General features: G+C 40.3%; 1 protein-coding gene and 1 pseudogene across 15 annotated transcripts in view; one reads left to right on the forward strand and one right to left on the reverse strand.

The window, feature by feature from the left end:
- Positions 1-22,399, reverse strand: part of KMT2C (lysine methyltransferase 2C) — a 306,019-nt gene that overhangs the window by 222,800 nt on the left and 60,820 nt on the right. For all 14 annotated transcript variants that reach the window (XM_030826223.1, XM_030826214.1, XM_030826210.1 and 11 more), the window contains one exon: positions 2,610-2,698. In XM_030826223.1, the coding sequence (XP_030682083.1) occupies positions 2,610-2,698 (89 nt within the window). The remainder of the gene's footprint in view (positions 1-2,609; positions 2,699-22,399) is intronic.
- LOC100607491 lies at positions 11,506-12,794 on the forward strand (annotated as a pseudogene). Its single transcript, XR_004033028.1, has one exon. The product of XR_004033028.1 is annotated as a septin-7 pseudogene (transcript).

Genomic DNA, 22,399 nt, shown 5'->3' on the forward strand with positions numbered 1-22,399 from the left:
ATCACAGAGAGGGAAAAGTTACTGATGCAGAAAAGCAAGGACAACTGCAGAACCAAAGTCCGTAATACATGAGGGGGGACACAATGTAAGACACAGGCAGAGGAGCTGGCCTTATCCGCAGACAGTCTTTATTCCATTTTACCGGGACAGAACTACAATATGCAGGTAGGGATGAAAGCAAGAAAATAGATTTGATGGTAGATGAATATGGAACTTCTTTTCTAATTGTTCTATATTTTTTATTTTTTCACTGAAATAAGCAAGATCATCAATAAAGAATCAAAAATGAGACGGGGTGTTGGAAGTTTCAGGAGAAAAGAAAAGGTGGTGAAATAATCATCTTCAATAATCAAAGGGCCGGGCGCGGTGGCTCACGCCTGTAATCCTAGCATTTTGGGAGACCAAGGTGGGCAGATCACCTGAGGTCAGGAGTTCGAGGCCAGCCTGGCGAACCCTCTGTCTACCAAAAATACAAAAATTAGCCGGGCGTGGTGGCGGGTAATCCCAGCTGCTCGGAAGGCTGAGACAGGAGAATCACCTGAACCTGGGAGGCGGAAGCTGCAGTGAGCCAAGATCACACCACTGCACTCCAGCCTGGGGAACAATGGGCGAAACTCGGTCTCAAAAAAACAAAATTAAAAAAAGAAAAAATCAGGTGGGGCGCAGTGGCTCACGCCTGTAATCTCAGCACTTTGGGAGGCTAAGGCAGGTGGATCGCGAGGTCAGGAGTTCAAGACCAGCCTCGCCAATATGGTGAAACCCCTTCTCTACTAAAAAATACAAAAATTAGCCAGGCGTGGTGGCGTCTGCCTATAGTCCCAGCCCAGGAGGGAAACTGAGGCAGGAGAATTGCTGGAACCCGGGAGACAGAGGTTGCAGCCGAGATCGCACCACTGCACTCCAGCCTGGGAGACAAGAGTGAGACTCCATCTCAAAAAGAATAATAATAATAATAATAGCAATAATAATAATCGGAGCCAGACACGGTGGCTCATACCTGTAATCCCAGCACTTTAGGAGGCGGGTGGATCACCTGAGGTCAGGAGTTCGAGACCAGCCTGGCCAACACGGCAAAACCCCGTCTCTACTAAAAATATGAAAGTTATCCAGGCATGGTGGTGCATGCCTATAATCCCAGCTACTTGGGAGGCTGAGGCAGGGAGAACTGCATGAATCCGGGGGGTGGAGGTTGCAGTGAGCCGAGATCACACCACTGTAGTCCAGCCTGGGAGACAGAGCAAGACTGTCTCAAAAATAACAATAGGCCAGGTGCAGTGGCTCAAGCCTGTAATCCCAGCACTTTGGGAGGTTGAGGTGGGCGGATCATGAGGTCAGGAGATCAAGACCATCCTGGCTAACACAGTGAAACCCCGTCTCTACTAAAGATACAAAAAATTAGCTGGGTGTGGTGGCGGGCGCCTGTAGTCCCAGCTATTCAGGAGGCTGAAGCAGGAGAATGGCATGAACCTGTGAATCCAGGAGGCAGAGCTTGCAGTGAGCTGAGATCAGGCCACTACACTCCAGCCTGGGCAACAGGGCAAGACTCTTGTCTTAAAAAAAAAAAAAAAAAAAAAAAACTAAAGCTTCAAAAAGACTTTTCACTATTAAAAGTAACAATATATAGTACAGAAAAAAAAATCATATGAAAAAGAATTAACAGTCTAAAGTAATACAGTAATTAATGAATGTGCACAAAAGGGTGAAATTTAGTATTCTGAACTTCCAAGAATCATTTTGTTACTCTAACTAGACCTTATTGGAAAGAAAGAAACTATAGATTATTTGAAGGCTTTCCAAGAATTATACCTATATAATAGCAACACATCTGACAACCGTAAGGATTTCTGGAAAAATGTATTTTAAAATCTGTAACAATTTTTAATTTTTCTCATCTCTTAACTGTATATTCTGTAAGCATCAAGATGATATTCAACTTCAGAGAGAAAGCCTATCACTGTGTCTAAACTCTATCTAACAACTATTGAAAACTTTACCAATGAGAGACTATCTCCTACAGGTATCCTCTAAATACAGTATGAATCCTAGTCCCTTTGATAACTTACCACTGACCTGAAAATTCTGGAAATTGCCTTGGGCAACCAACTCTAGCTACCTTTTGCAGATGCACAACGTACAACAGCTTATTTAAGGGCACCCTAACAGTCCAACAGACCAGAAACTATTTGGTCTAGTTTGGCCTAGCCTTTCACAATATTAATTCCATAATGAAACATACTACTTTTTTCAAAACACATATTAACAAAATAAGCTTTAAACAAACACTAGATGGTTCATAGGCCAGAACAGACTATGAGCGATCATACTAACAGCCTGGATTACTGTTTCTCCCAGTCTTTATTTCCTTGATAAAACATTTATCTTCAGATATAAAATAATTATACTAAACCAGGGCTTAGGGAAAAAAGAGAGATAGCTCAGTTTTTTCACTTTGTCATTAATTACCAAAACTATTTAGACAGATGGGAAACTTAGAGTTCAGTATAAAAACAAATGCTTAAAACAGAATATTGTTATACAAATGCTACATGCAGTGTATAGACATATGCAAAGTATCATATACATTCTTATAAATTCTTGAGTTCTGATACCTGTTTCCACAATCGTTTCGGTTTCTGTTGTCTCCAGCCCATCCATGCTGTCCTCATCTTCCACTGCAGTTTTCCCCCTACTTCGAGGTCTACAGAAAAAAAAAAAAAAAAAAAAAAAAAAAGCACATAGAGTTAAATGTTAAATTTTAAGGCTTAGACTTATATTCAACATAAAGCACAATTTGAAGGTATACAAAATAAATAATTTTGGGCATTTTTCCGGCATTTTACCAAATCAAGTAGAAAATATCAGAGTTTAGTCATTTTCTCCCTTAAATCCAGCACTTCCTTATACTCTAAACGTGAGGACAGACCCACATGAATATAATTGTGTCCTCATAATTCACTGAAGTATTCCTCACTCTGGTTTTGCCCCTCTTTTACGTAACCTTCTGATGTCTCCCTCTGTCTACAGTAGTGGCTTTTAACAACATAATGGGTTCTTTACAAAGTTCACATACCAGGTTTAACTTCTACATTTAATAAAGTTGATGCGAAATGACCAGACATATGTATTTTTAAAAGCTTTGTAAAAGGTGCTTTTGGTGACTGTGATGCAGATGACTAAAAAACAAAATTTTAAAAATTAAGCACGATTATAATCATGTCCACCTTACAATTATAATAACACTTAATTTATAAACACTTCAGGAAAGCAAAATAAAAGTAAGAGTCACAGTAAGGTGAGATTCCTGCCACAAAGCAATTGAAAAAAAAAAAACTAATGCCTTTAAATTCTTTGAATTGTCCTAAATACGGTATAGAAATGAGTAAAAGAAAAATTAATAACACATAAGAGCAACAAGATATTACACATAAAAACTTGGAAACTGACAAAGCAGTACTCAGATAATTTCAGTGTTTTAAATTATTTCACAGTATTTTAAATGCTTTAAAAGAAAAAGGCTGGGTAGGGTGGCTCACACCTGTAATTCCAGCACTTTGGAGGGTCGAGGTAGGTGGATCATTTGAGTGCAAGAGTTCAAGACCGGCCTGGCCATCATGGCGAAACCCCATCTCTACCAAAAAAATGCAAAAATTAGGCAAGCATGGTGGCGTGCCAGTAATTCCAGCTAAAGAAAAAAAAACAAGGCAGGGAGGGAGGAAATAGAAAGAAAAAATACAAATCAACTCAGTATTTAATTGAAAGACATAAAACATTTAAAAAGTGAAAAACAGCCAGCTGTGGTGGCTCACATCTGTAATCCCAGCACTTTGAGAGGCTGAGGCAGATGCATCACCTGAGGTCAGGAGCTCACAACCGGCCTGGCCAACATGGTGAAACTCCGTCTCTACTAAAAATACAAAACTTAGCCGGGCGTTGTGGCGTGTGCCTGTAATCCCATCTACTTGGGAGGCTGAGGCATGAGAATCGCTTGAACCTGACAGATGGAGGTTGCAGTGAGCTGATATCGTGCCAATGCACTCCAGCCTGGGCGACAGAGTGAAACTCTGTCTCAAACACACAAACAAAAAAAGGGGCGGGGGGGGGGGCGGGGGAACAGTACGAAATAAAAGAATAATATGAAAAAAGAATAAAACAAAGAACTGTGTTTTAAACAATGAGAAATCTATTTAAGTCTTGTTCTCATAAAAAAGTTAACCAACCTAGGCCAGGCGCAGTGACTCACGCCTGTAATCCTAGCACTTTGGGAGGCCGAGGTGGGAGGATCACCTGAGGTCAGGAGTTCAGACCAGTCTGGCCAACATGGCGAAACCTTGTCTCTACTAAAAATACAAAAATTAGCTGGACATGTTGACACACATCTGTAATCCCAGCTACTCGGGAGGCTGAGGCAGGAGAATCGCTTGAACCCGGTAGGCAGAAGTTGCAGTGAGCCGAGATCACACCATTGCACTCCAGCCTGGGAAACAAGAGTGAAACTCTGTCTCAAAAAAAAAAAAAAGTTAACCAACCTAAACCATGAAGGAGCTATAACATAAAAATATATTAAAAATTAAAGTGACCAGCCAGGCGTAGTGGCTCACACCTGTAATCTCAGCACTTTGCGAGGCTGAGGCGGGCAGATCACCTGAGGTAGGAGTTCGAGACCAGCCTGACCAACATGGAGAAACCCTGTCACTACTAAAAACAATATAAAAACAAAAAGAAAAATTAGCTGGGCATGGTGGCACATGCCTGTAATCCCAGCTACTCGAGAGGCTGAGGCAGGAGAATTGCTTGAACCTGGGAGGCAGAAGTTGCGGTGAGCTGAGATTGCACCACTGCACTCCAGCCTGGGCAACAAGGGTGGAATTCCATCTCAAAAAAAAAATTAAAGTAATCAAAGCCTAAATTGTTTTATAATTAAATTACTAGAAACTATCAAAAAGTCGGTCTTAACCAAAAATTTAAAAAAAGGAAATATCTGACTCAGAATTCCAACAAACACTGTCAAAAACTATGAATGAAAATAGAAACTGAGAACAATCCTATTGAATATAATCAGAATGCCAGGATGATTCAATATTAGAAATTTGCTAATGTTACATAACAAGTCAAGCAGTCAAAATAGCATCACTTCAAACTTCACAGGGGGAGAGGGGAAAGAAGGCAGAACTAAATAAAAAGACAACAAAACCTGAAAGATGAAAAAGGGTGATTAGGGAGAAAATACTCTAAGGTGGATCTTATTGTTCATGGACAAAAAGAAAGAACATCTTTAGAATTTATTAAGTAGTTGTTTTTAGGCCGGGCACGGTGGCTCATTCCTGTAATCCCAGCACTTTGGGAGACCAAGGTGGGCGGATCATGAGGTCAGGAGATCGAGACCATCCTGGCTAACACAGTGAAAACCCATCTCTACTAAAAATATACAAAAAAATTAGCCGGGCGTGGTAGCGGGCGCCTGTAGTCCCAGCTACTCGGGAGGCTGAGGCAGGAGAATGGCGTGAACCTGAGAGGCAGAGGTTGCGGTGAGCTGAGATCGCACCATTGCACTCCAGCCTGGGCAACAAGAGAGAAACTCCGCCTCAAAAAAAATAAATAAATAATAATTTATTAAGTAGTTGTTTTTAAATTTGATAGAAAACATTAAAATAAAGTGGAAAGAAGGGATGAGAAAATGTGATCAATCCAACAGCAGGCAAAAAAGGAATGAAAACAAATGGTACATAGAAAATAACATAAAAAGATAAATATAAATATGAATTTTCACAGTAAACATAAATGGCTTAAACTGTCATAATGATAAAAAATTAATTTACTTGGATAACATGAGAACTTCAGACTATATAAAGCAAACATTTACAGAACAGAGAAATTGATAACTAATCGTTAGAGAGATATTAACATCCTACTCTCAGAAACTGAGAGATGAAACATTATAGTTTGAAGCATTTAAACAAGTATTTGGACAACACATTGAGCAAGCATTACTAGATTACCCCATCAGTCTTCCTTTGTGTCTGACTCTGTTCAAACACAGTGGATACAGAAATAAACAAAATCCCTCCCTTCACAAAACTACATTCTAGTGAGAACAGACAACAGTAAACAAGTATTACACATATAACATCCAACAAAAGAAAGCAAAGAAAAAGGGACTAGCTATTTTAAATAACAGACTTATAAATGTTTTAAAATAAAATTTTATAAGGAGCCACTTCAGCACAGAACTGAAAATGAAGCAAACCACACAGATATCTGGGAGAAAAGCACTGCAGTAGAAGGAACAGCAAATGCAAAATTCTTGAGATGAGAGCAAGCGAAGGGGGTTAGAGGGACAAGAAGGATATACAGTGGCTGGGGCAGAGTGAGCGGCAGGGGGTAAGAAAGCATGAGGTCTTTTTCTTTTTAATAGGATCACTTTTTGTTTAGAAACCTGTAGACCAATGCAAGAACTAGGGACTGGGAGACTAGAAACCCTCGAAACAGTCCTAACATGGCTGCTTCAATGAGGATAGAGAATGAGAAAATAATTCACATGCTATTATGGAGGCAGAGTTTACTTTTCATCTTTCCTTTGTGATTTTTCATAATCACAAACATCCATTTTTAAAGAAATTGGAAATCGTATGGTTTAGCTGACTTTTTAACTTAATCTCTCAGACCCATGTTTTGCTCCACTCTGAGTTTTTTCTCCACTATCTTGACCATCACTGTCTATACTATTGTTTGTTTTGGCACAACTGGCTTTATTTCAAGCTCATTCTGTCTAGTTTATAATCTCTATCAACATATCGGTTATCTGCATTGCCCTACTTACTCCTTAAAAAATAATTTTGATTTTAATTTTTGCTTTTCAAATTTTTCTTCTGATTTCTATTCTTGGTTTTGGCACTAGGAAGACATGCTTTTTACGTTGATCAATTCATCAGAATTCCTTTCCTTCTGGGCAATGGACCAACTTATTGACATCATGTCATTTTCAAATTTCCTTTATTTCACTGGTGTCCTTCTTATTGCTGCTCATTGGCTTCTGCCATGTGACTTTTCTGACTAATCAAACACTATATTCTGAATGCAAAGATAATGGTCATACTCTTCAAAACCCTATCAGTTGCCAACTTTCATATTTAAACAGCAAAATAGATAAGTTTTATATTTCCATATTGAGTCAGATATTTCCAGTTTCAGTTTTTCATGAAAGTTTGAAGTCTAATTACAAATGACAACATGAAGATTATTTATTTTAATCCTTCTTTGGGTTTTCTTCATTCCCCTCTTTTTCCTAGTAACCCTTTCATTTCAGTGTTCTTCACTTCACTTTATTACCCAGAAATGTGAAGTAAAAGAATACAACTAACTTTGAGAAAATTTTCTCCCCAAACTTTATGTTCCATATTAATCTCAGAATCTGAAACCAACTTGTGTTCCTAAAGTAACACAGGAGACTTCTACATAAAGCCACATGGGAGTAAGACAGGTCAAAATTACCCTCCAGCCCAAACAACTAGGAAACCAGACAAATATAAGAAACAACCTTATTATCAGACACTGGGCAACAGGTACGGTGAAGGGAACAAAGGGAAAGAAACATGGCGACCCCTACCATGGCACAGGCTTTCTGCCTGGCGTTAATTTAGAAACTACCACACAGAGAGAGAGGAACCCAAAATGAGGGCTGAAATGAGAAGACAGAAATCATAGGTTCAGGTGGCTCAAGAAGACTAGAATTTGTGGGACAAAGTACCCAAGAGAAGAGAGGTATTCAGAGAAAGAGCTCCAGAAATCTGCACAGGGATACCCTTGAGTTTCAACTGAATACCAATCTGCACATGTGTGATGTGAAATCCCAGAAGACTGAACAAGAACAACTTCCAGGGAGAGAGCAATTACAGAAGAACAATTCCCAGAGCTCACAGAAAGCTGCGAATCAACTGTATTGTCTCTAGCCAGAGTGGCAAGACCTCAATGACTATGTAACACATTCAGTAGAGACCAGAGTGAGACACACCTTTAGGAGCAGGGCTAAATGAGCCACAGAACAAATGCTATTCTAGACCATCCCTAAAAGACCTGACAAATAAGTCTCAACTTATCCTGAGAGTGACTCTGTATGAAAAAATAAGTAAGTCTCAACTGAACAATAATGATTCACAACTTAACTACTGGGCATAATCCAATAATCCAGCTATTATAAGTATGCCTCATATGCGCAAGAATGTAAAGAAAACATGAATATGAGAGAAATAGAAGATACTAAAAATAACATGGAACATCAAAAGATAACATCAAATGCAAATTTCAGGCCAGGTGCGGTGGCTCACGCCTCTAATCTCAGCACTCTGGGAGGCCAAGCCGGGCAGATCACAAGGTCAGGAGATCGAGACCATCCTGGCTAACACGGTGAAACCCCGTCTCTACTAAAAATACAAAAAATTAGCTGGGCGCATGGTGGCGGGTGCCTGTAGTCCTAGCTATTCGGGAGGCTGAGGCAGGAGAACGGTGTGAACCAAGGAGGCGGAGATTGCAGTGAGCCGAGATCACGCCACTGCACTCCAGCCTGGGTGACAGAGCAAGACTCCGTCTCAAAAAAAAAAAAAAAAAGAAAAAAAAAAAGCAGATTTCACACTGAAAAGTTAACATGTGATTAGAAATGACAAAAGAAGATAACTATCCCTAAAGACATAACAAAAAAAAATCTATTCAAAATAAAGAACAGTATGAAAAATGACAACACAACTACAGTGCCCTGTGGAATAATAGCAACCTACCTAACATGTGTGAGGTTGGGGTTAAAGGGATAGGGACAAAAAAATTGTTTAGTGAAATAATTAGCTGTAAATTTTAAAAGCTGTATGATTATAAACCCACAGATCCAAGCACAACAAAATCCGAAACAGACACACACACACACACACACACACACACACACGTACCAGTAAGGTACTTTATAGTCAAATTGCTGAAAAAGATTAATAAAGAGAAAATATCAAAAGCAGCAAAAGAAAATACACATTGCTTAAAGAGGGAATAAAGTAAAAATGACTGCAGGCTTCTCATCTGAAACTATGTAAGCCAGAAGACAGTAAAAAACATATTTAAAATACTAACAAGAAAATTAAAGGAAAAACCCCTATAAACACTAAACAAAACATGCAGCAAAAAAAAGTATCCTTCAAAAACAACAGTAGGCTGGGTGCAGTGGCTCACGCCTGTAATCCCAGCACTCTGGGAAGCCAAGGCAGGCGGATCACCTGAGGTCGAGTTTGAGACCAGCCTGGCCAAGATGGTGAAACCCTGTCTCTAATAAAAATACAAAAATCAGCCAGGAATGGTAGCAGGCACCTTTAATCCCAGCTACTCTGGAGGCTGAGGCAGGAGAATTGCTCGAACCAGGGAGGTGGAGGTTGCAGTGAGCAGAAATCACACCCCTGCACTCCAGCCTGGGTGGCAGAGAGAGACCCTGTCTCAAACAAACAAACAAACAAACAGTTAACTAAAAACTTTCTCCTCGGTGGCTCACGCTTGTAATCCCAGCACTTTGGGAGGCCGAGGTGGGCGGATCACGAGGTCAGGAGATCGAGACCACAGTGAAACCCCGTCTCTACTAAAAAAAAAAAAAAAAAAAAAAAAAAACTTTCTCCTTTCTTTTTTCTTCTTTTGAGATGGAGTCTCGCTATGTTGCTCAGGCAAGTCTTGAATTCCTGGTCTCAAGCGATCCTCCCACCTTGGCTTCCCATAGTGCTGGGATTACAGGCATAAGCCTCCTGGCCTGGTGATTTGTTTTGAAGTGTGCTTTGTCTGATATTAACATAGCCACTCCAGCTTAATTTTGATTAGTGTTTGCATGTTTTATCTTTCTCTTTAAATATGTCATTTTATTTCAATTGTCTTTCATGTAGACAGAATATAATTAGGTCTAAAATAGATGCTATTAGCTGGGCGTGGTGGCACGTGCCTGTAGTCCTGGGTACTCAGGAGGATGAGGTGGGAGGAACACTTGACAAAAACAACCCAACTCAAAAATGGGCAAAGAACTTCCATAGACATTTTCCAAAGAAGTTATACAAATGACCAAAAGCACATGAAAAGATGCTCACGATGACTATTAGAAAAATGAAAAATCAAAACTAAGATATACCACCTCACACCCATTAGGATGGCTACTGTGAAAAATAAAAAACAGAATAACAAATGTTGGCAAAGACGTGGAGAAACTGAAACACTAGTGCACAGGTGTAGGGAACATAAAATGATATGGACCCTGGAAAACAGTATGGCAGTTTCTCAAAAAGTTAAAAATAGAATTACCATGTGATCCACAAATTCCACTTCCGGGCATATACCAAAAAGAACCAGAAGCAGAGTCTCCAGAGATATTTATACACCCATGTTCACAGCAGCATTATTCACAATAAATAAAACATAATTAACAGTTAAGTAAAATGTGGTACAGACATACCACGTTGGCAGTATGTCTATGGTGGAATACTATGCAGTCTTAAAAAGGAAGGAATTTCTGACATATGCGATACTACAACATAAATGAACCTTGACAACAATCTCCTAAGTGAATTAAACCAGTCACAAAGAAAAAAAAATAGTGGATGATTCCACTTATATAAGGTACTAAGAGTAGTTAAAATCAGAGACACAAAGTGGAACGGTGGTTGCCAGAGGCTGAGAGAAGGGAGAAACTGGGAGTTACTGTTTAATGGCTATAAAGTATAAGTTTAACAAGATAAAAAAAAAGCTATGAAAATGGATAGTGTCTACATTATGAATGTATCTAACATCACTAAAATGTACACTTAAAAATAGTTAAGGGGTTGGGGGGCCACAGACGGCCGGGCGGGGTGTAACCGGCCGCTGAGCTGCAGCCCTTCCGTGTCCGCAGGCTTCGGCCCAGCCGCCGCCGCCCATAAGCTATGAAGGAGCTTTACAACTTCCCGGCCTGCAGGGCCAGGCGCAGCAAGGGCCAGCGCCTGGCGGGCACGATCGCAAGGTCGCGCAGAAGCTCCTCAATGGCCAGCGCCAGCTGCAGCCTCGGCCGCGCACTTGCCTCACCTGAGCCTGGGATCTTGCTCCTGCGGAATCCACAGGTCTTTCTTGAAGAAATCTGTAGTCAGAACTCTGTGCTGCATTTTTATCCAGGGAAGGAACAGGAAGAGAAGAGTGTGGTCTCCTAGAAATCTAGCACCGGAGAAACGAGGAAAATTCTTCCAAGCATGGTCTCCCACTCAGAGCTGAGGAAGCTTTTCCACTCAACAGATGCAGTGTGTTTTGATGTTGACAGCACGGTCATCAAAGAAGGAACCGACATTCAAAGCAGCTGCCAACTATTCCAAGTTTCCCAGCTGGAGGAGCCCTGCCCCGCATCTTCACAGAAGCCCTGAAGCAGACACCCCAGGGAGCACCTACCAGGGGCATCCCCGGCTGGCAGCAGCATACAAAGTGAGACAGGGTCTCGCCTTATTTCGCCGGCTGGTCTGGAACTCTTGAGCTCAAACAATCTACCCACCTCCAAACAATCTCCAAAGTTCTGGGATTACAGGTGTGAGCCACCTTACCCAGAGAGGCGAACCTGGATTGGGAAAGTCGACATTAATCAACTCATTATTCCTCACAGATTTGTATTCTCCAGAGTATCCAGGTCCTTCTCATAGAATTAAAAAGACTATACACGTGGACAATCCAAAGTTTTAATCAAAGAAGGTGGTGTTCAGTTGCTGCTCACAATAGTTGACACCCCAGGATTTGGAGATGTAGTGGATAATAGTAATTGCTGGCAGCCTGTTATCGACTACATTGATAGTAAATCTGACTACCACCTAAATGCAGAATCACGAGTGAACCGACGTCAGATGCCTGATAGCAGGGTGCAGTGTTGTTTATACTTCATTGCTCCTCTAGGACATGGACTTAAACCATTGGATATTGAGTTTAAGAAGCGTTCGCATGAAAAAGTGATTATCATCCCACTTACTGCCAAAGCAGACACAATTACACCAGAGGAATGCCAACAGTTTAAAAAACAGATGATGAAAGAAATCCAAGAACATAAAATTAAAATACATGAATTTCCAGAAATAGATGATGAAGAAGAAAATAAACTTGCTAAAAAGGTAAAGGACCGTTTACCTCTTGCTGTGGTAGGTAGTAATACTATCATTGAAGTTAATGACAAAAGGGTCAGAGGAAGGCAGTATCCTTGGGGTGTTGCTGAAGTTGAAAATGGTGAACATTGTTATTTTACAATTCTAAGAAATATGCTGATAAAAACACATGCAGGACTTGAAAGATGTTACTAATAATGTCCACTAAGAACTACAGAAGCAGAAAACTGGCAGCTGTGACTTATAATGGAGTTGATAACAACAAGAATAAAGGGCAGCTGACTAAGAGCCCTCTGGCACAAATGGAAGAAGAAAGAAGGGAGTATGCAGCTAAAATGAAGAAGATAGAGATGGAGATGGAGCAGGTGTTTGAGATGAAGGTCAAATAAAAAGTTCAAAAGCTAAAGGACTCTGAAGCTGAGCTCCAGTGGCGCCATGAGCTAATGAAAAAGAATTTGGAAGCACAGCACAAAGAATTAGAGGGAAAACGTCGTCAGTTTGAGGATGAGAAAGCAAACTGGGAAGCTCAACAATGTATTTTAGAACAGAACTCTTCGAGAACCTTGGAAAAGAACAAGAAGAAAGGGAAGATCTTTTAAACTCTCTACTGACCACCAGTTACGTATTAGTTGCCAATATGCCAGCTTGGACATCAGTGTTTGTCGGATCCGTTTGACCAATATGCACCAGTTTCATCCATAATGACGGATTTAACAGCATGACAAAAATTATTTTTTTGTTGTTGTTCTTGATGGAGATTAACATGCCTTGAATTGTCTAGGATGTTGTGTACTTAGAAAGTAACAGCTCTAAGTACCTCTCCTACATTTTCTTTTTCTTTTTTTTATTAAACAGCTATCTTCAGTTTAATGCAGGAGAACATTTTACTGTTGTACAATCATGTTCTGGTGGTTTGATTGTTTACAGGATATTCCAAAATAAAAGGACTCTGGAAGGTTAAAAAAAATAGTTAAGGGCCAGGAGCAGTGGCTCGCACCTGTAATCCCAGCACTTTGGAAGGCCAAGGCAGGTAGATCACTTGAGGTCAGGAGTTCGAGACCAGCCTGGCCAACATGGCGAAATCCTGTCTCTACTAAAAATACAAAAGTTGGCCGGGCATGGTGGCACGTGCCTGTAATCCCAGTTACTTCGGAGGCTGAGGCAGGAGAATCACTTGAACCCAGGAAGCAGAGACTGCAGTGAACCAAGATCACGCCACCGCACTCCAGCCTGGGCAACAGAGTGAGGCCGTCTCAAAAAAAAAAAACAGTTACGATGGCAAATTACATTTTGTGTATATTCTACCACAACTTTTTTAAAAGTCAAATCAAAATCTGATTGTTTGTAAAGATCAATGAAATTGACAAGCTTCTAGCAAAACTAACACACACAAAAAAATGACTACTATGGTTTGAATATCATTTGCCCTCACCAAATCTCATGTTGAAGCTTGGTCTGCAATGTAGCATTGTGGAGAGGTGGTACCTTTAAGAGGTGATTAGGTTGTTAAGAGGGATTAATGTCCTTCTCAAAGGAGTTCTCACTCTTGGAGGAGTGAACCCACAAGAGTAGGTTGTTATAAAGTGAGGATGCCTCTCATGTTTGGCCTCTCTTTGCAAACACGTGCTTCCCCTTGCACTTCTCTGCCACGTTATGACATAACACAAAGCCCTCACCACATGCGGCAACCCATCTTAGATTTCTCAGCCTCCAGAACCATAAACCAAATACATCTTTTTCCTTTATAAATTACCAACTCTCGGGTATTTTGTTATAGCAATAGAAAATGAACTAAAACAGGAAAGAAAGAGGGGATTTCACTATAGACCCCACAGACATTAAAATGACAATAAGGTTGGGTGCGGTGGCTCACGCCTGTAATCCCAGCAGGCAGATCATGAGGTCAGGAGGTCGAGACCATCCTGGCTAACACAGTGAAACCCCGTCTCTACTAAAAATACAAAAAAAATTAGCCAGGCGTGGTAGTGGGCACCTGTAGTCCCAGCTACTCGGAGAGGCTGAGGCAGGAGAATGGTGTGAACCCGGAAGCCGGAGCTTGCAGTGAGCTGAGATTGCACCACTGCACTCCAGCCTGGGTGACACAGCGAGACTCCGTCTCAAAAAAAAAAAAAAAAAGACAATAAAAGAGCAGTATGAACAACTCCACATACATAAGTTTGATATCTTTAAATGAAATGGACCAATTCATAGGAAATGACAAACTACCAAAACTCACCCAAGATGAAATATGTAACCTGAACAGCTCTGTAACTCTTAAAGAAATTGAATTTATAGTATGAAATTTTCTGAAATAACAATCTCCAGGCCCAGATGCTTTCACTAACTAATTTCCAACCGACATTTTAAGATGAGGTAACACCATATCTACAGAATCCCTTCCAGAAAACAGAGGACGGAACAACATTTCTCCACTCATTTAATGAGGTCAGCATTATCCTAAAGCCAAAATCAGGCAAAGACAGTACAAAGAAGCAAAACTAAAGACCAATTTCCAAAGTGATCATAAACACAAAAATCATCAAGAATATATTAGCAAATCAAACTCAGGAACATAAAAAGAGTAATATACCACACCATGGGGGGTTTATCTCAGGAATGCTACACTTGTTCAATATTCAAAAAATCAATCAATGTAATCTACCATGTTAGAAGTCTAAATCACTGGTCAGCAAACTACGGTCCAGAGGCCAAATCCAGTCCTGTACTCGGTCTTTGTAATAATTTTATCGGAACATAGCCATGTATATTTGTTTACATACAGTCTACATCTGCTCTCATGCTACAGTAGCAGATATCAGCAGTTACAACAGACACCATATTGCCAGCAAAGCCTAAAATATTTACTGTGACCCCTTATAGAAAAAAATGTGGGAGGTCACCACCATTAGACCTGCCTTACAAAAAATGCTAAAGAAAGTTCTTCAAATTGAAACAAAAGAACTCTAAAAACATAAAAACATATTAAAGAATAAAACTCACTATAAAGATAACAATATATTCAAATTCAGAATACTCCAATACTGTAATGGTGGCCCCTAAATCAGATTTAAGTCTAGTATAAATGTAAAGAAACAAAAGTATTAAATATTAACTATACATACAACAATTTGGTAATGGATACATGATATATAAAAGATATACATTATGAAATCAGTAATACAAAATGTGAAAAGAGACGTTAAAATGTAAAGTTGTGGTATACTGTTGAGGTTGTCAGCTTAAAATAGACTATTAACACTGTAAGATGTTTTATGTAAGCTTCATGGTAACCACAAAGAAAAGGCTGTAGGAGATACATAAAACAGAAAAGAACCAAAGCACATCACCATCAAAAAAATCATCAAATCACAAAGGAAGACAGCAAGAGAGGAAGACTGAAACAAACAAACTTATGAGTCAGAAAAAATGACAAAATGGCAGTAGCATCTCTTTACCTATCAATAATTATTTAAAATGGAAATAAATTAAATACTCCAGAAGACACAGACTGGCTGAGTGATTTTTTTTTTATTTTTTCATTTCATTTTTTTTTTTTGAGATGGGAGTCTCGCTCTGTCGCCCAGGCTGGAGTGCAGTGGCATGATCTCAGCTCACTGGAACCTCCGCCTCTCAGGTTCAAGCAATTCTCCCACCTCAGCCACCTGAGCAGCTAGGATTACAGACACACACCACCATGCCTGGCTAATTTTTGTATTTTTAGTAGAGATGGAATTTCACCATATTGGCCATGCTGATCTCGAACTCCTGACCTCAGGTGATCCACCTGCCTTGGCCTCCCTAAGTGCTGGTATTACAGGTGTGAGCCACCGTGCCTGACCGAGTGGATTTTTAAAAACAAGATCCAATGATATGCTGCCTACAAGACACATAAAAACAGAAAATCAAAAGCATATCACTACCAAAAAATCGTCAAATCACAAAGGAAGACAGCTAGAGAGGAAGACTGGAACAAAGAAACTACAAGAGTCAGAAAAATTGACAAAATGGCAGTAGTAACTCCTTACCTATCAATAATTATTTTAAATGAAAAGAAGCTCTCCAAAAAGAAGACACAGATTGAATGGATTTTTGTTTGTTTGTTTAAGAGTCTCACTCTCTCGTCCAGACTGGACTGAGATGGCGTGATCTCAGCTCACCGCAACTTTTGCCTCCTGGGTTCAAGCGATTCACCTGCCTCAGCCTCCTGAGTAACTGGGATTACAGGCACCCGCCACCACATCTGGCTAATTTTTGTATTTTTAGTAGGGATGGGGTTTCACCATGTCGGTCAGGCTGGTCTCAAACTCCTGACCTCAGGTGATCTACCCACCTTGGCCTCCCAAAGTGCTGGGAATACAAGCGTGAGCCACTGCACCTGGCCAAGTGGATTTTTAAAAACAAGATCCACCTATATGCTGCCTACAAGAGGCTCTTTAGCTTTAAAGGACTGAGGCTGAAAGTGAAGAGATGGAAAAAGATATTCCACACAAATGTTAACCAAAGAGAGCAGAGGATCCTTATATAAGATAAAATAGACTCTGAGTCAAAAAGTGTTACAAGAGATCAGAAGTCAATTCATCAAGAGAATGTAACATTTATAAATATATATATACATGCCCCAATTTGGAGCACCTAAATATATAAAGCACTATCAACAGAACTAAGGGGGAAATAGCAATACTGTAATAGTGGGGAACTTAAACACCCCACTTTCAACAATGGATAAATAATCCAGACAAAAATTAATAAGGAAACACAGACTTGAACATTACAGACTAAATGGACCTAACAGACACATACAGAACATTCTAGCCAACAGCAGCTGAATATACATTCTTCTTAAGCAGACACAGAATATTCTCCAGGATAGATCATATGTTAGGCCACAAAACAAGTTTTAACAAATTCAAGAAGAATGAAATCATTTCAAGTATCTTTCTAACAACAATGGTATGAAACTAGAAATCAATGACATAGGAAGAAAGCTAAAAAATTCACAAAGAAATCAAAAGGGAAAATCTGTTAATATGGTTGTCATATTTACAAATCAAGGAAAAATGATCATCTCAACAAATGCAGAAAAAAATCAGATATAAATGCAGTAAGACTTCTGTGTCCATGGGTTCCGCATCTGTAAATCCAAATGACTACAGATCAAAAATATATATTTGTTTATTACTCTGTCTCTTTAACTGTATACTCCATGAAGACTAGAAATTTGTTCTATTCACTGCTGCATCCCCAACACCTAACAGCACCAGATGAAACGTAAGCACTCAATATATGTTTTGTTGAATGAGTAGATGGTTCTATAACTCAGGACAAAAATATGGATTCAATAACAAATATTGAGATAACAGCCTAACAATTCTGAAAAGCAAGTTACAGTTCTGTCTTCCACTGAACAAAATAATAAAATTTCACAGGTAATCAAACTTTAAAACAAAGCCACTTAATACTGGATGTTGTGTCATTAAGCTAAGTGATAAGAAATAAGACACTTTAATACCATAAAGGAACAGGCTAAAGTGTCATAATTAGCAGAAAATATCACCAATGTCTACTTAGAAAATACAAGTTTATCGGCCGGGCGCAGTGGCTCACGCTTGTAATCCCAGCACTTTGGGAGGCCGAGGCAGGCGGATCACAAGGTCAGGAGATCGAGACCACGGTGAAACCCTGTCTCTACTAAAAATACAAAAAAAATTAGCCGGGCGTGCTGGCAGGCGCCTGTAGTCCCAGCTACTCGCAGAGGCTGAGGCAGGAGAATGGCGTGAACCCGGGAGACGGAGCTTGCAGTGAGCCGAGATTGCGCCACTGCACTCCAGCCTGGGTGACAGAGTGAGACTCTGTCTCAAAAAAAAAAAAAAAAAAAAAAGAAAAGAAAATACAAGTTTATCAACTGAAACGTTAAAAGAGTTCTTTAAGATTGTCAAATCAACACAGTAACATATAAACATCAATAACTTTTCTATACTGCATACTGAAGAAACTAGAAATAATCTATTCTACTGTAATAGAAAGATATCAACAACAATAAAGTTACTAGGAATAACTTTAATAAGTAATATAAAACTCTACTTATGAACATAAAGGAAGAATAAAGTATCTTGAGACACAAACCTAATTTTTTTAAAAAGGGACAAAGGATATGAAAAACAAATTCATTTTTGGATAAGAAATTCAGACACAATTAATCAACCTATAGAATATGATAAAGTGCTCAACTTTACCAAGTAATCAGGGAAATCGAACAATATGAAAAATGAAAACTACTGGTCAGGCGCGGTAGCTCAAGCCTATAATCCCAGCACTTTGAGAGGCCAAAGCGGGCAGATTACTTGAGGCCAGGAGTTCAAGACCAGCCTGACCAATATGGTGAAACCCCGGGATCTCTACTAAAAATACAAAAATTAGCCAGGCGTGGTGGCACATGCCTGTAGTACCAGCTACTCAGGAGGCTGAGGCACAAGAATTGCTTGAACCTGGCAGATGGAGGTTGCGGTGACCCGAGATTGCGCCATTGCACTCCAGACTGGGCAAGAGAGCAAGACTCTGTCTCAAAAAATAGTTAATAATAATTAATAAAATACAAATTGAAAAGAAACTTTTAAAATAATAATTTTTAAAATGAGTGAATGAGAAAAACAAATTCTCAATAGAAAAATAACAAATACAGTCCAACAACTGAAAGAGTGAAAGTCTCTAAACACATGAGATATTCAACCTCAATTCTAACAATTTTAGAAATGGAAATGAATTTTAGAAATAGAAATGGAAATGAAAGCAAGGAGTATCATTTCAGATACCAAATTAGCAAAGAGTGATAACACACTGCTAGTCAGGTTATAGGAAAATCGACACTAGTAGGAGTGTGAACTGAACAATGAGGCCGGGTGTGCTGGCTCATGCCTGTAATCCCAGCACTTTGGGAAGCCAAGGTGGGTGGATCACTTAAGGTCCGGAGTTCCAGACCAGCCTGGCCAATACGGTGAAACTCTGCCTCTACTAAAAATACAAAAATTAGCCAAGCATGGTGGCACACTCCTGTAATCCCAGTTACTTGGGGTGGCTTGACCCCCGGGAGGCGGAGCTTGCAGTGAGCCAAAAGCGCAGCACTGTACTCTAGCCTGAGTGACACAGGGAGACTCTGTCTCAAAAAAAAAAAAATTGAAGAGAAAAACACAAGGAAAAAAATCCATGCAAAATCAATTTTTCAGAAGTCCCCGATTAAAAAATAATGTCAAACATTAAGAGGAATATCCATTTTGCTTACAAACATACCTCATTTTATTTCACGTCACAGATAACAAGTTTGTTTGTTTGTTTTGGGACAAAGTCTCACTCTGCTGCCCAAACTGGAGTGCAGTGGTGCAATCTCACATCGGCTTACTGCAACCTCCGCCTCCCAGGTTCAAGCGGTTCTCCTGCCTCAGCCTCGTGAGTAGCTGAGACTACAGGCACGTGCCACCACACCCAGATAATTTTTTATTTTTAGTAGAGATGGGGTTTCACCATGTTGGCCGGGCTGCTCTCAAACCCCTGACCTCAGGTGATCCGCCCACCTTGGCCTCCCAAAGTGCTGGAATTACAGGCTTAAGCCACTGTACCCAGCGAGTTTTTTTTTTTTTTTTTTTTTAAATAGCAAAGGCTTTCGTCAACCCTGCACTGAACAAGTCTTTTTTTTTTTTTTTTTTTTTTTTTTGAGGCGGAGTCTTGCTCTGTTGCGCAGGCTGAGGTGCAGTGGGATGATCTCGGCTCAATGAAACCTCCATCTCCCAGGTTCAAGCAATTCTCCTGCCTCAGTCTCCCAAGTAGCTGGGATTACAGGCGCCCACAACCATGCCCGGCTAATTTTTGTATTTTTAGTAAAGACAGGATTTCACCATGCTGGCCAGGCTGGTCTCAAACTCCTGATCTCAGGTGATCCACCCACCTCGGCCTCCCAAAGTGCTGGGATTACAGGTGTGAGCCACCGTACCCAACCTGAACAAATCTACTGGCACCATTTTCCAGCAGCATGCACTTACTTTGTGTCTCCGTGTTACGTTTTAGTAATCCTCAAAGTATTTTGAACTTTTTTATTATTATATCTGTGATAGTGATCTACGATCAGTGATATTTTTTTTTTCCTTTGGTTGAGAAAGGGTCTTGTTCTGTCACCCAGGCTGGAGTGCAGTGGCACAATCACAGCTCACTGCAGCCTCAACCTTCTGGACTCAAGTGCTCAGCCTCATCAGTAGGTGGGACAACAGGCACGTACCACCACACCCGGCTGATTTATTTTTTATAGAGATGGGGTGTCACCATGTTGCTCAGGCTAGTCTCAAACTCAAGTGATCCTCCTGCCTTGGCCTCCCAAAGTGCTGGGATTCCAGGAGTGAGCTACCATGCTATCTTTGATGTTACTATTGTAATTGTTTTGGAACACCATGAACCACGCCCACATAAGATGGCTAACATATAATATGTGTTCTGACTGCTCCACCTATTAGCCATTCCCTATCTTTCTTTCTCCCTCTTTTCAGGCCTTGCATTTCCCCAAGACACAACCATATTAAAATTAGGCCAATTAGCTAACCCTAATCCTACAATGGCCTCAAACAATTCAGGGAAAGGAAAAGTCACGTGCCTCTCACTTTAACTGAAAAGCTACAAACAATTCATCTTAGTGGGGAAGGCATATCAAAAAGTGAGAAAGGCCTAAAGGTAGGCCTCTTGTACCACTCAGCCAATTGTGAATGTAAACGAAAAATTCTTGAATAAAATTAAAAGTGCTATGTCAGTGAACATGAAACAATCTTATTGCTAATATGAAGAAAGTTTTAGTGGTCCATATGGAAGATCAAACCAGCCACAACATTCCCTTAAGCAAAAAGCCTAATCCGCAGCAAGGCTCTAACTTTCTTCAATTCTATGAAAGCTGAGAGGTGAGAAAACTACAGAAGAAAAACTGGAAGTAGAGGTTGGTTCATGAGGAAAAATGCTCTTGTCGTAACATAAAAGTGGAAAGTGAAGCAGCAAGTGCTGACATGGAAGCTGTAGCAAGTTATCCAGAATATCTATCAAAGATCATTACTGGAGGTGGCTATACTAAACAAGGTGTTTTATGTAGACAAAAGAGCCTTCCATTAGAAAAAGATGCCATCTAGGACTTTCACAGCTAGAGAGGGAAAATCAATGCCTTGCTTCAAAAGTCAGGCTGGGGCCATACCTGTTATCCCAGCACTTTGAGAGGCCAAGGTAGGAGAATCGCTTGAGCCCAGGAGTTCAAGGCCAGCCCGGGCAACAAGGCAAGAGACTCTTGTCTCTTTTAAAATAAAAAAATAAATAAATAAATAAATAAATACTGACTCTCTCGTTAGGGGCTAACGCAGCTGGTAACTTGACGTTGAAGCTAATGCTCATTTGCCACTCAAAAAGTCCTAGAGCTCAAGAATTATGCTATATCTAATCTGCTTGCTGTCTACATATGGAACAACAGTCTCCTGGATGACAGCACATCTGTTTAGAGGTTGGCTTACTGAATATTTTCAGTCCACTGTCAAGACCTACTGCTAAGGAAGAAACATTCCTTTCAAAATATTAGCATTCACTAACAATGGACCAGGTCATTCGAGGGCTTTGATGGATATGTTCAGAAAGAAGAATGTTACTTTCATGCCTGCCAGTACTATACAACATCTATCCTGCAGCCCATGTATCAATGAGTAATTTCAATTTTTAAGTCTTACTGTTTAAGAAATACATTTCGGCCAGGCACGGTGGCTCATGCCTGTAATCCCAGCACTCTGGGAGGCCAAGGCAGGCGGATCACTTGAAGCCAGGAGTTTGAGAGCACCCTGGCCAACATGGCAAAACCCCATCTCTACTAAAAATACAAAAATTAGCCGGGCATGGTGGTATGCACCTGTAGTCCCAGATACTCGGGGGGCTGAGTCAGGAGAATCACTTGAACCAGGAGGCAGAGGCTGCAGTAAACCAAGATCGCACCACTGCACTCCAGCCAGGGCGACAAAGCAAGACTCCATCTCAAAAAAAAAAAAAAAAAAAGTGATTCTTGTAGTAGATTTGGGCAAAGTAAACTGAAAACCTTCTGGAAAGGATTCACCACCGTAGATGTCATTAAGAACATTCATAATTCATGAGAGGAAGTCAAAGTATCAACATGAACAGGTGTTTGGAAGAAGGTGATTCCAACTCTCATGGATGACTTTGAGGGGTTCAAGACTCAAATGGAAGAAGTCATTGCAGATGTAGTGGAAACAGCAAGAGAATTAGAAGTG

Source organism: Nomascus leucogenys, chromosome 13 (genome assembly GCF_006542625.1).
Source record: "Nomascus leucogenys isolate Asia chromosome 13, Asia_NLE_v1, whole genome shotgun sequence".
NCBI classification, from domain to species: domain Eukaryota; kingdom Metazoa; phylum Chordata; class Mammalia; order Primates; family Hylobatidae; genus Nomascus; species Nomascus leucogenys.